The sequence below is a fragment of the Sparus aurata genome, chromosome 8, assembly GCF_900880675.1.
Source record: "Sparus aurata chromosome 8, fSpaAur1.1, whole genome shotgun sequence".
NCBI lineage: Eukaryota > Metazoa > Chordata > Actinopteri > Spariformes > Sparidae > Sparus > Sparus aurata.
The window spans coordinates 30413595-30427134 of NC_044194.1; the positions used below are offsets into that span (position 1 = coordinate 30413595).

The window sequence follows — 13540 nt, forward strand, 5'->3', positions numbered from 1 at the left end:
AATATTGGCTAAATGTTCAATGATAACAACGCTGGTTAATTTAGTCATTGCTGAGGACCCAATTTCTCGCTGTTTCTGTGAAATGCTACAATTTTGTCCATTTGAGAATACTTACAGATTTACTTCCTGGCCATTTAGTCACAGTCACATACAGATATGCAATGCATGTGCAAGATTGACATAATGAACACCTTCAACACCCCGTCAAAACTGTGCTATAAAAAAGAAGTGCCTATCACTAGGTATCACGTCATTCATTGTGCTTGAATCTTGCAAATATGTAGACGCATTTTCAATGAACTGTCACAAACCAGTTGATAAACAGTTGTGCTGGACACTGTCGGGGCCCCAGGATAGTCGTCGACGCGTCGACTTGGCAAGAATGTGGACATGGGGATACTGGATACCCCTCACTAATGCGACTTGCCATCAAAGTTTTTTTATCTGATATATATAAATTTATTTATTTTTTAAATACCGGTACATATAACAGTTTTTTTTTTTTTAAATGACAGCTCAATCACGCTTACAACTCCAACATGCTTAAACATATTATGAATACATTCAAGTCGGTCAGTTGGCTTACTTTCCCATTAAAAACAATTTAGTGCAACACAGAAATGCAAAGACCTCGCAAAGACAATTTTATTTTGAAAGTACAAAGCGGAACATCCATGTCGCACTGCGGTCTTGACGCTTGTGTCTGGCTGTGGGAAGGTGGTCCTGGTCGAAAAACACCGTCCAGTAAAAGCGACCAACGGGGCAACTTCGCGTGTTTTTGTTCAGTCCCGTCATTTCCAAAACACAGCACGAATCTTCGGAACTGACGCAAAAGGTTGCTGACAATGGAAGTGATGGATTTGAGTTCTTTGTCATCGGGAATAAAGTTGGGAAACTACGAGGTGAAAATGGAGAGCCCAGCTGAGTGAGAGTGGGGTGAGGAGGCTGGGTTTGGCAAAGTTGGGAGTCCTGCCCTGCTGCTAGCAGGCTAGTTAGCACGCTTAAACTGTTCCGTTATCTCGGATAAGTAATGAGGTGAGATGTTTAGTCACTTTTACACCTTCATGTCGGGTCAATTCTGAAAGTTTTAGAGAGTATCATGTTGTGAGTCAGTGCTGCCAAAAATAATAACGGTCAAATGTGTTTTAGACTGAAGCCAAAACATTGACATGAGTAGGGCCTCGCCATTTTTTAATCTTAACTAAACTTGAGTGCAAGTTGGACATAAATGAACTTGTCACCACCGTGTAGACCAGTTTACACCAAGTTTTCAGGGATGTTTCCACTCAGTTTTCTGTTGACACGAGTGAAAAAGTGAAATAAGTTGATAAACATTTTGTACTGAGAACTTAAACAATATATCAGGCAGACTTCCAACACTGAATACTCGGATAACAGTGACCATCTGTGATAGAGCAGCTATTTCTTAACATGGCAGAGCTCTCCCCTGTTTTCTTGGCCATTTCAAAACATGTCTGGGTAGCTGTAATCATAGTTTGGCTGGAAAGTTTTACAATATGGCTTCATCACGCAACTTCAGTACAGAAATGGTGTTTAACTTTGGTGCTAAGATGCTCAGTCTGTTAAGGCTGGTTCCTATTTTTTGCCTATCATTTGTTGGCCTAAATGTTAAGACTGCTCCTGTCATGTCAGCGCTCAGACACAGTGCCCATATGTTTGGTGAGCCAAACCATAATCACTCACATTTCATTTTGTGTTCTCCATTTCAGAGCTTCACTTCGCTGCTCTCCAGCCTGTGATTCTCCAGGGGAGCTGCTTTATCTGCAGCAAGACCAAAGCTGACATTACAGCGTCTCCCAATGGATCGAAGCGGAGTGGATGATCTTATTTTCTTTGGATGGTCTGCGTGACTGTGTCTGCATTTCTCCAAAAGGCAGCCACATTTAAGCTGGTCTTGCTTCCTCCCCTGCCCCAATCAATAATTTTCTTGTTGATAGCATGAATACTAACTAATTTTCTCTCAAACATTGAACATATCACGCTGTCTGAAATGGGGCCCCAGTTGGTTCTTCAAGGGGCTTGAAGTTCCCCCTTCCTGCCAACAGTACAGCCTGGCTGTATGTGCGAGACCCACCAGCAGAGGCCCGTGAAGGAACTTGTTAAAAGACAACCAACAATACAGCACTTGCTGATGGAGCCGAAATACACAATGTGCTTGGCCAAAATATATTCATGAACTCTTGGACTTTTTAAACTGGACTTAAGTGGACGTATCAGGTGTATTCATGAACTGTGATGCTGATGCCAGCTCATCAGGACTTGAGTGGGTATAATCAGCTTTATTCATGAACCCCCTGTCTGAGTCTGGGTACGGCCTGGATGTTGGATACCCTGAGTGTGTTGAATCAGCTGTTGCGGTGATGAGGCAGGGCTCCTGGTGGCCTGTGAGGCTGACTGGGCAGCGGCCCAAGGTGATGTGATGGGGTGCAGGAACAGTAAGGTCCTCCCTGAGCCTCCAGGGGACGTTCAGTTGGACCTGGTCAAAAAGGTCAGTAAGACAATGTTTTTTACTAGTACTGACAATAATATTGTTAATACCACAGATACTGTGACTGTTCACAACGGCAGCAGTAGAACCACTACTCTCATGTTCACCACTACCAGCATAAGCATTGATAATAATACATTTTATTTACTAAAATAAGTAAAAGTGCAATGAACAGTAATTTTCTTTATGGGTCAGTTTATTGAATATTTTACTTGTGGAATAGTCCTGGTGAACTTTGGTGCAGTACATGTGTTTCTTCCTGTTGATGAACAGAAAATGAATCAATCTATTCTGAGAACTTATTAATCACTAAGTCATGCCTGTGCTTTCAGCCTAAATATAATTGGGTTCTGGACTGTTGGTCAGACAAATCAAGACATTTGATTATGTTACAATGAAAATTATTATTTGCAGCCCAACTACACACAGATACCTAATTGTTATCTATAAACTACTGATTAATCAGCTGTTTGCTTATATTAGCAGATATATCAATGTGTATATTCACTGGAAAGTCTTGAGAAAACCACAATTACAGAGTACACTTGAGAGCTATGTCAAATGTCCTACTTAGTTTACTTTGGGCAAGATTATGCATGTATGTGTTTGTGTTAAAAACTAAACACATTTGATATATTGGTCTCGCATTTCTACGCAATTGGCATATATCAACATCAGTATGGGCCTCAAATCCAGTATTGGTCTGGCTATACTTACTATAGGTGGAAGGCCTTACACCCTGAGGATGTGATGAATAAATTACACTTAAATTCAAAACACACCCTCTGGAGTATCTCACTTTCCGTCTCTTTTTCTGGCAGCGACATGAACTGGCGATAGTATGCTCAAATATGCATATTTGCGACACCGGTATATTATCACATTTAAATGATACTTGCCATCTATTAAGCAGGACAGATTCTGGCAGAAAAATGGCACCAGCTTGCGGAGCTCTAAGAGGGCCCCAGGGTGCTCTGGGGTCACACTGCAGCAATGACCTGGCTCGCTGACAGGTAGAGAGGGGTGACATTCACCGGGTTCATCTAGGGTGCCTGTCCCAAGGCTCCAGTGCGGTCCGGTCCAGTCAGCTCCATTCAGACGTATTACCATGTTACAACAGCAAAGGTACAAACAAATAATTGATGGAGCAGCGGTAGAAATCCACAACTCCTGTGATTCTGCAAGGTAGAGTTACCGTTTTAATCAACGTAGTCTGGTGGATTTGGGGAGGGCACAGGTGGATCCAACAGCTTCAGTTTCTGCGTCAATAAATCTCCCATATAATCAGTGTGTCCCTGCAGAGAGAAATCAGGGTTTACTCAAACGAAAATCACATCACACTGTTGTCACATTGTCTTCATTATTTTTTGTCCTTTGTCAAATGATGAGGGTGATGACAAGCATAAACAATTAACAGGTCTGCCAGCGGAGGTCAAGTCATAATTCAGCTTGACTTGTGACTCGATGTCCATTTCGCATAGCATGATTGGTTGATGCCTTCATTTGTACATTGAAAGCTCAGAATTCCATCTTGTTCATGCATCCATCCATACATCAGAGTTTATACTGTTTACAACAGATTCTTCTTTTATCCACAGAAAAATATTCAACTTTTGTTCTGCTCTTGTCCTTAATTTGCGTCTGTGATAAAGATGTTTGTAACTGTGTTTTTCAGGTTGATCCTCTCCCACCTCCTCAGACAGATATCTATAAGCACTTCATAAGAGGGGATGGCACTAGGAGCAAGATGGGTGGGGCTGGTGGAGGGGGAGGTGACAAAGCTGACTCCACCTCCCAATATCAGGCCCAGGCCCAGGCCCAAGCCGCCACTCCCACTGCTTCCGCTCAGCCCCCTAAGGACCCATCAGAACTGTCCGACCCTCAGCGGAAGAAGGTGGCAAAATATCGAGCCAAGTTTGACCCCCGGGTCACAGCAAAGTATGACATTAAAGCTCTGATAGGTCGCGGGAGTTTTAGCCGCGTTGTTCGCGTGGAGCACAAGAGCACGCGACAGCCGTACGCCATCAAGATGATCGAGACCCGTTACCGGGAGGGGAGGGAAGTGTGCGAGTCTGAGCTGTGCGTTCTGCGACGCGTCCGTCATACCAATATAATCCAGCTGATGGAGGTCTTTGAGACGGCAGAACGTGTCTACATGGTGATGGAGCTAGCCACTGGAGGAGAGCTCTTCGACCGGATCATTGCCCGCGGCTCGTTCACAGAGCGGGACGCCACGCGGGTGCTGCAGATGGTGCTGGACGGCGTCAAGTATCTCCACACTTTGGGGATCACCCACCGAGACCTAAAGCCGGAAAACCTGCTCTACTACCACCCTGGAGCCGATTCCAAGATCATCATCACTGACTTCGGTTTGGCCAGTAGCAGGAAGAAGGGGGACGAGTGTCTGATGAAGACCACCTGCGGCACGCCAGAGTACATCGCCCCAGAGATCCTGGTGAGGAAGCCTTATACAAATGCTGTAGACATGTGGGCGCTGGGGGTGATTTCGTACATCCTGCTGAGTGGAACCATGCCCTTCGAGGACGACAACCGCATGAGGCTGTACCGGCAGATCCTGAAGGGGAAGTACAGCTTCTCTGGAGAGGTGAGGAGTTCGATCTGTTACACACTTTCACGCACTCTTTTCCCAGTTTTAGAGACATAACATAGACTTGCGTTAATCTCCTGGAGACCTAGTTACCTACTGGTACCCTACTTGCCTTGCCTAACCCGATTTACCTTATGGGGACTCGCATTTTGTCCCCATAAGGAAGGCAAGTCCCCACAGTGTGTCTAGATAACAGATTTATGTCCCCACAACTTGAGAAATACACGTCTCTACAAACACACACACGCACACACACACATGCACACCAGCAGACTTCACCCATATTTGGAATACATTCCTTGCACCACATGAGGCTTTGTCAACAGATTTCCAAGAAGTTCAGCTTTTCTTCTGAGGTGACTTGGTTTCACACAGACACACACATTTTCACACACTTAACCCCTTTACACTCCTGTCCTCACTCCTCATCTCTCAGTTAACATCTGTTTCAGTCCCATGTAACTTTCCGTTTACCTTGCCATACTCGCTGTCATTCAGTTGTTTTCTTTAAGTCAATATGTACGTGTGTGTGTGTGTGTGTGTGTGTGTGTACAATAATTTATGCTCTATCTGTGTATCTACTTAGAATGCTGAGTAGTCTGTTCCTTTGTTTCATAGTGCGGGATGTTTATGTTGCCAGTGAGCTTTACAAAAGGGCCCTTTGGTTAATGTTTGCCCCACATACAGTCAGTCCAGCTCAAATAATAGCCGAGGAGTTTTGTAATATTTAATGCAAAGCAGTTGAATCATCTCAGATTTCTGGGGTTGCGTCCAGATTTCAACTTATCGAGTGTCGTACAGGTGAGATAAGGCCAGAGCTCACACTGTTAATAATTAAAATCACTTCCAGGGAGTATATATTTTAGCTGAAGTCTGCAGCTTAAGTGTAGTAGAACTGTTGGTTGTATAGTTGGCAAGTCGTCCTTGGAATTGGCGAGAGCTCAATTAGTCAACATTTATGCATTTTTTAATATCATATATTGGTTATTTGATTATTTATTTAATTAGAGCGATAACAGAGCAGTCATAATTCTCTGTGAACATGAGGTCAGAATAGGGCTTACAAATGTATATTCCCCAAAAGAACCAGAAACGAGCTGTAATAACAACATTAACCTTTTAAGTTTATATGAAGATCTTCTTAGTAGTATAGATGCCTATTTATATATCCTATCTGATGTGCAGCAGGTTATCATTTATTTAGAGACATTTTCTGGCAACACGGTCAATGTAAAATCCAATATTTATTTATATATAATATCAAATAACATAATAGTATGATATTTATACTTATGTATGAGCTGCAGAGTCGAGTGATATTTCTTTGCGGTTTCCTAACTACGAGCCACCATCTGATGATTTAAATGTACCCTGTGTAATTTAACTATTTGAAATCCTGTATTGTTTACATCCATGTCTGCTGTTTGCAACCTTCTTCTTCCTTATCTTTGTGGGCACATTGCTGTGTTTCTTGGCACATACCCGCCCTCAACTGTCTGTCTTTGGAATAGCTTGTGCATTCAAATACAAACATGAGCAAAATACAAACAAATCAGAGACGTACGCATAAAACCTATTGTTCTATTGCACTACTATTGGGCAAAAACTCCACAGTGAACCTTTAACTGCTCTAGAATAAATGAACAAAGTGGCCTCGAAAATGCTAAACCGCTTGATTCAACATGATATACCACTGTAGACTTCTGAAAATCTGTAGAAATTGAACAGTTAGTTCATTGATAAGTTAGCTGCTCAAAAGAAATATTATCAACAATTTTGATCAGAGATTAAACAGTTTGTCACATAGAAATACCACACATGTGAAACCTCCCAAATGTAAGCAATTATGCCCGTTTCATTGTATGTATAATATATATCTGGGTCCTGGACAGTAGGGTGGACACAAACAACTTGATTGCTTCACTATTTTGTCAGAATGTGTAAACTACACAATCGTTCTATTAATTATTTCCCCACCAAACAATATCGTCCTTTTCTGGTAGTGATTTCTGGTTCGTGGTGTGTTTGGGGCATTCTGTGGGCCTGGTGTGAAGATCTATATCATATAACTGCAACAAGTGCTGCAGATTTCTGTCATCCACTCATTTCTCTGTTTCTATCAAATAATGCTGAGAAAATAATCTTTAAAGAATCAATATATGCCGTGTTCTGCTGTGAGGCTTGAGCATTTATAGTATTTTCAGTGTCTATGAATATGATTCAGACAGGAGATTACAACTATTAATTTCATAACAAGGTCATCTCATGTCCTTGTAAGGATGCAATACTAGAACTTGTATTGTGTCTCTGTATAGCACAGAGGCCTGTGACCTTTAGTTTAAGAGTCCTGAGAGGTGGATCTGAGGTGGGGCAAACTTAAATGTACTCTCCTCAAGGACATGTGTCTTTACAGCTGTGATAAATAATGTTCACATTTACAGCTACGGAGCATAAACTAATCACAGTGTGGACATTATTGTAGGTAGAGGTGAAATGTATGTGTGAGGGTAATATATGTGTCATGTATCTTTGGCCAGCAGCGGTGATTTACCTGCTGTGTGGAGAGGAGGGTAAGTTTTCTACTGGGAGACCGAAAACACAGCTGGTTGCCAAGCAGGACATCATGTACAAACTCTGTGTGTGTGTGTGTGTGTGTGTGTGTGTGTGTGTGTGTGTGTGTGTGTGTGTGTGTGTGCGTGGTGTGCGTGCGTGTGTGCATGTGTTGAAAGGCACGCTGCGTTGATATTCCCAATTCCTGTCTAAGTAGGGGGTAGAAGTTGACTCACTACCAGTCACTGATACTAAATAGAGTCCATGTCTCGGAAAGAGAGTCAGCAGATGTTGCACAAAAAATGCTTTCAGGACATTATGTTTTACATTAGATCTTAGAAACCTGAAATTCTGTTCAAGCAAAATAAATATAAATAGTCACATCAAATCCACTACCCCACACCCTTTATTGAGTCTGACGTTGGCAAATACAAAGACTCATCACTGCAATGGGCTGTATAACATAACACGTAACGCGATCAAATGATACGCTTTTTATCAGGTTAAAGCTTGCGCTGTTCGAGACATTCTCAGTTTTGTGTCACTCTGCTGCCCTCGTGTGTCCAGTGGACTAAGCTCTACTGATGCTGAACAAACTATCAGGTCTCAAGTCCCATCTCACACAAAAAAGTTCTGTCTTTACTGTTTTTCTTTGACGTTCCCCTTTCTGAAGTTTTTCAGTTAGTGTGAATCAAAATGATTTGAAAAGAGTTACATTTCTAAAATTGGATCTTTGAAAATACTATCATCCTATAATAAAGAAGTTTTCATTCTTTTATTTTAGTCTGTTTTTTTTTCCTCACCCTCAAACATAAAGTTTCTCTTATGTCCATTTAATGAACTGTTCATTTCCATGGTCGGGCTTTTGTAACGCTCTTCTCTCCTTTCACATCCTTCTTCTGTGTTTTCTCTTTAATCCTCTTTTTTATTGTTGGATTAGATGTTTTGATGGGAAGAACACAGGTGGAAGTAAACTAAAAGCCACTGTTACAGTGCAATGCAACAATAAGTGGTGATATTAGTTACACCTGTGTAACATGACTTTGCCCACTCATCAGATAGAGAACCACATGTTTAGACTAAGTTGAGTTCTGCCATTGGAATGTCCTTGACCTCATTTAGTTAATTGCAGCCTTGTCTCACATCTGTCTCTCCTCTCCAGCCGTGGCCCAGCGTGTCCAACCTGGCCAAAGACTTTGTAGAGCGGATTCTAACCGTGGACCCCAGCGAGCGGCTCACAGCTGGCCAGGCCCTCAAGCACCCCTGGATCGTCAGCATGGCCGCCTCCTCCTCCATGAAGAACCTGCAGCGCTGCATATCTCAGAACCTCTTGAAGCGGGCGTCGTCACGCTGCCACAGCACCAAGTCGGCCCAGTCTACTCGCTCAAGCCGCTCCACCAAATCCAACAAAGCACGGCGGGTGCGAGAGAAGGAGCTGCGCGAGCTGAACCGTCGATATCAGCAGCAGTACAACGGCTGAGATATGGAGCATGACAGCCAAGGGACTGTAGCCGACCTTGTATTTTTGGGGGGAACAGCACTGCAGTGACTGAACTTTTTAAATGACTCCCACCATTTGAAGTTGCTGTAAGTATTAGAGGCTGAAATGGCTTTAAGCCCCAAATCATTGCCTTTTAAAAAGAAAAGACGACAGTGACTTGACTACATCCATTGCTACCAGCAAAAGTTGAATTATGGTTGACTGCTGCCAATTGAGACTTGAGAATGAGTCAAAAATGATCCTGAAGACAATGTAATCTAAGAGATCCTAAGTTCATGTGTCTCCTCATGAGCACAGAAAAGGACACACTAGATTACATCATCTCTCCATCCATTCCTTCACCTTTTCTCTGGCAGGATGGTGCCTTCCACTCCTTTGCTTTTGTTCCTTTAATCCCTGTGTCTCTACATATTTATTTATTATTGTTGACATGATTATTAGTCTCCATTCAAATGGTCACTGGATAATGACCTTCCACGAGGATCTGTTGAACAGAGTTCTGGGTACTGAAGTTTGTAAGAAGAAAAGGAGGGGAAAACAAACTCCCTTCACTCACTCCTGATCGAAAATTGCTGTGAATTTATTATTGTACTAATTGTACAGACCTTGTCTTAAGATGTGGGTGATGGAAACACAACAGCCACACCCTTAGTGGTCAAAATGAAGGCGTATTTTTTAGTAGTCAATTCTAAGCTTATCTCATCTTGCCATTATTGCTCTCATTGTTTTAAAGCTGTCAAAAGATTGTGAAGCTGTTTGTGTCAGTGTTAAATCTTTAATGTGTCAGAATAGACAATATGCCAGACCACCCCTCTCCGAAAGATTTCTGAGATCACTAGAATCACTCATGAAGGACCTGCTATGATCCCTTCATGTTAGAGCAGTATTACAATAAGTCATTGTCTTTATAAGGATATTTGATCATTTTGGTTGTTGTGTGGTTTTACATTTTCAGTGTTGGTTACAGTTTGAATGGCACATGTTGTATGCAACAATGAGAGCAAAGCTCTTTGTTATAGAGGACCTTTTACAGTTGTACCAGCTCTTTGTAAGTTCAAACTTAGCCTGGTTATAACAAAAATGTTCACTAAGTGGAGATTTTTACATCACTCAGTCGAAACAGGTTGCACCACACAAACTAGTTAGGCAAAGGAATTAGTTGTCACTAAATATTTATTACATTCTGTTCCATAACTGAACCCACTGAAGAAGCTAACATTGGCTTGCTATTAGCTGACGAGTTCAGATTGAGTAGTAAAAAAGATATCGGACCTGACATTTGAAGTATTTAGGTAACTTGGAATTAAGAATACATTTACCAAAAACATATACTTACATAAAAGAGAATTCCAAAATGTTATACCAAAAACGCTAATAATTTTAGCTAGGTTAGCATAATCAGATAGTTTCAACTCATTCAAAATTGCAAAAATACAACTGATTCTGAAAATATGTCATATGAAATAAAGCATTGTAATACATTAACAAAGCATTAAGATTTGGCTTACCACTTTAACCAGATTATTGGAAGGTATGCTACAGTTTATGATGCTACATTGGCTTCCTGTTTACATATCCATTACTTTACTTGTTAAGAACTTGGACATTTCTCAAGTTTCATGGTGTAACCTGGTTTAGTGATTGACTAGTTTGGAACTAGCTAATTATTATTAAAAACTTCACTTACAAAAGTTTGACTGGATTTACAAATAGCAGGTGCAACCCAAGTCCTGCCATTTTGCTAGCTAGCCTCTGTTTCACTATCATCTGTAACTCGGTGAGTTTTTTCAAACAATATATGTTTTATCTTGCAACAACACATCACACCATTTTCAGCCACTGGCATGCTGTCAGAGTAAGTGTCAATCATTCTCTGTCGGGTCACTGTACTTTTACTAGTTGACCAGAGGCTAGGTGAGAGGGCACCTCAGCATTTTTTTCAGTTTCCAAAGGTTGCATGGCACAGTAGCTCTTTGGCAGGTTGTCGGGAGCCAGCAGAATAACAACCGTGTACACTCTTGACCAAAATGCAGGAAACCACTGAAAATATGAGGATGATGTAGAGGTTAATCAAATAACTGTTGCCTGTTGCCATATTGTCTCATGTATATATGATTTTCAAAACATTTTGAATCAAAGAACCAAGCACATCCAACCATGCATTCATAAGTTAGTATGTAAGGTTACCTTTTGTCTGTAAGTGCACTTAAATCTGAGTAGATTCCAAAGGCTGAACGCAGTTTATCAGACCTATAACACTGACAGTAATACAGTAGGTTAAAGCTCTCGTGTTGTGGAATTTCAGCTCGCTTGACCATATATGAGAGATGAAGAAAACTCAGAAGATTTTTCTCCCTCTATAGGTACTACTAGTTCTGCCTTTGTCAGTCTGAATCATGACTAGTCAAACAGTCCGGTACATTTCAAGTGTAGGTGGTCCACATCAGTACATCATAAGGTTCTGTGACTGCTGTATTGCTCATAGCAGTTCATATGATAGCAGTTATCTTAAATGAGACTAGAGTAGGGATTGTGTTTTTGTGAAACTGTGGTAAATTGAAGTAGTAAAAGGCTGTTCAAGCAAAGTGAAATGAATAATGGATGCAACTTTTAGTTTGATCATTATATCCGGGAGGCTGATTGTAATTGATTCATCCCCAACTTCAAATATGTGATATTTGATGAATGATTTTTGAATTTCCCAAAAGAAGCATAACTTCAAGATTTAGGATTGGGATTATTGGACCTTTTATTATTTTTTTTTTTGCTTTCTTTCTGTTTTTGGAAATGCACTTAATCGATAGTTCAGTTACGTTCAAATGTGTTTTTATAATTGCAGCCTTCCTCTGTATTGGACCTGTCCATTGAATTTTCTTGTATTTTGCCCCTCAGAACACTCCCAGTGTTAGTCCGTTGCTACGGTGTGGTCTTTTCTTCTTCATATGAGCATTGTGCTGTGATCCACCCCAGACTTTTAAAGTGTGTTTGCTGTTGTGAACTCTTTTTTTTTTTTGTTTTGTTTAACACATACTGGAAACCTAACTGAGCCATGTCAGGTGACCTCAGTTTTTCCGTTCTTCTTTGTCTTTTTGTCCTTTGCTGGTTCCATGACACTTTGTAATCTTTCTCTTTCCATTTTCCTTGATACAGAATCTTTGTCCCACTGCTGTTTTCTGTCCTGATGTCTCACATCTTGATGGGACTAAAATGTTTATAAAAGACTTTAAGTGAGGCTGACATTGGAACTGGTATTGTTACACTCAAATGTTGTTTTAATATCAAACGCACACGCTCTGTATTCATGAAAAGTCCTGCACAGAGAAAAAAGCTCTGTCCTCTTTAAAGACAGATTTTGGTCGAAATATCTCTTTAAGGTGTCATACTCTGCAAAATACAGTAGTTCTGGTCATGAGTTCATGAATGGTACGTGAAATAAACAGTAAAATCTCAGCTTTACGACTGACAGCCACACAGTAATTGTTTGGACTCAAAGGAATTGCTGTGGTTGAATTAACCAGCAGCATTGTTGGGTGCCTGTTGTGTACCATGTTCAGTGAATAACCAATCAGTCCTTTAGCAGTTTTGCAGAATGTCAGCACATTTGTAAAAGTGTTTCCTGTCCTGTTTTTATATATCTGTGTGATTTTATATAAATGCTGTCATCCTAAATGAAGTAGCCAGCTCAACACTGTTACCTGAAAACAGTTGTTCATCTTTTGTTATTGTGTGTCGAAATGAATGATAACACTTTGATTCTTCTACCATTAACTTTTTTTATTTTTTTAAACGGTGAGTTGTACGTGCCAATAAAACACTCGAACCCGACTCGCCGGCTTTTAGATTTTTTTTTTCATCATCATTCTCTGTGTGTGTGTGTGTGTGTGTGTCAATTTCAATTTTATTTGTAAGGGACAATGTGCAATTAAAACATTAATGTGACCATTCAATGCATTGCACCAGAGTTAGCCTTGGGCTAATTTACATCTGCAGTCCCACTGGTGTGTGTGTGTGTGTGTGTGTGTGTGTGTGTGTGTGTGTGTGTGTGTGTGTGTGTGTGAATTGCACAACAAGATTACACTTACTTGCAGGTTCATTAGTTCACTGTTTTTATTCCCTCCTCCACCTCAGTGCACATAACCATGGAATGTTATGAAGCTGGACTTAATTCAGCACAGAAATTAGGACACTACTTCACTTGGGGGGAAGGCCCACTATAATTTAAAATAAAAGATGAATGTCCTTTGGAAACAAGCCAGACTGAAACACAACTTGGTGCATAAATTGTCCTTTTGTATAACTTTATAGCTTTATTTTCCCCAAGGCTTTTTTGTATTAGCAATAAACTAAATGACTGTAATGTGAAAGGGGTCAT

General features: G+C 40.9%; 1 protein-coding gene across 1 annotated transcript; it reads left to right on the forward strand.

Moving 5' to 3' along the window:
- The first annotated feature begins 700 nt into the window (after positions 1-700).
- On the forward strand, positions 701-12993 carry pskh1 (protein serine kinase H1). Its single transcript, XM_030427136.1, has 4 exons — positions 701-1035; positions 1731-2509; positions 4185-5114; positions 8830-12993. The coding sequence occupies exons 2-4, from the start codon at positions 2441-2443 to the stop codon at positions 9145-9147; spliced, it is 1317 nt and encodes a 438-aa protein (XP_030282996.1). The 5' UTR covers positions 701-1035; positions 1731-2440; the 3' UTR covers positions 9148-12993.
- The last annotated feature ends 547 nt before the right edge of the window (positions 12994-13540 follow it).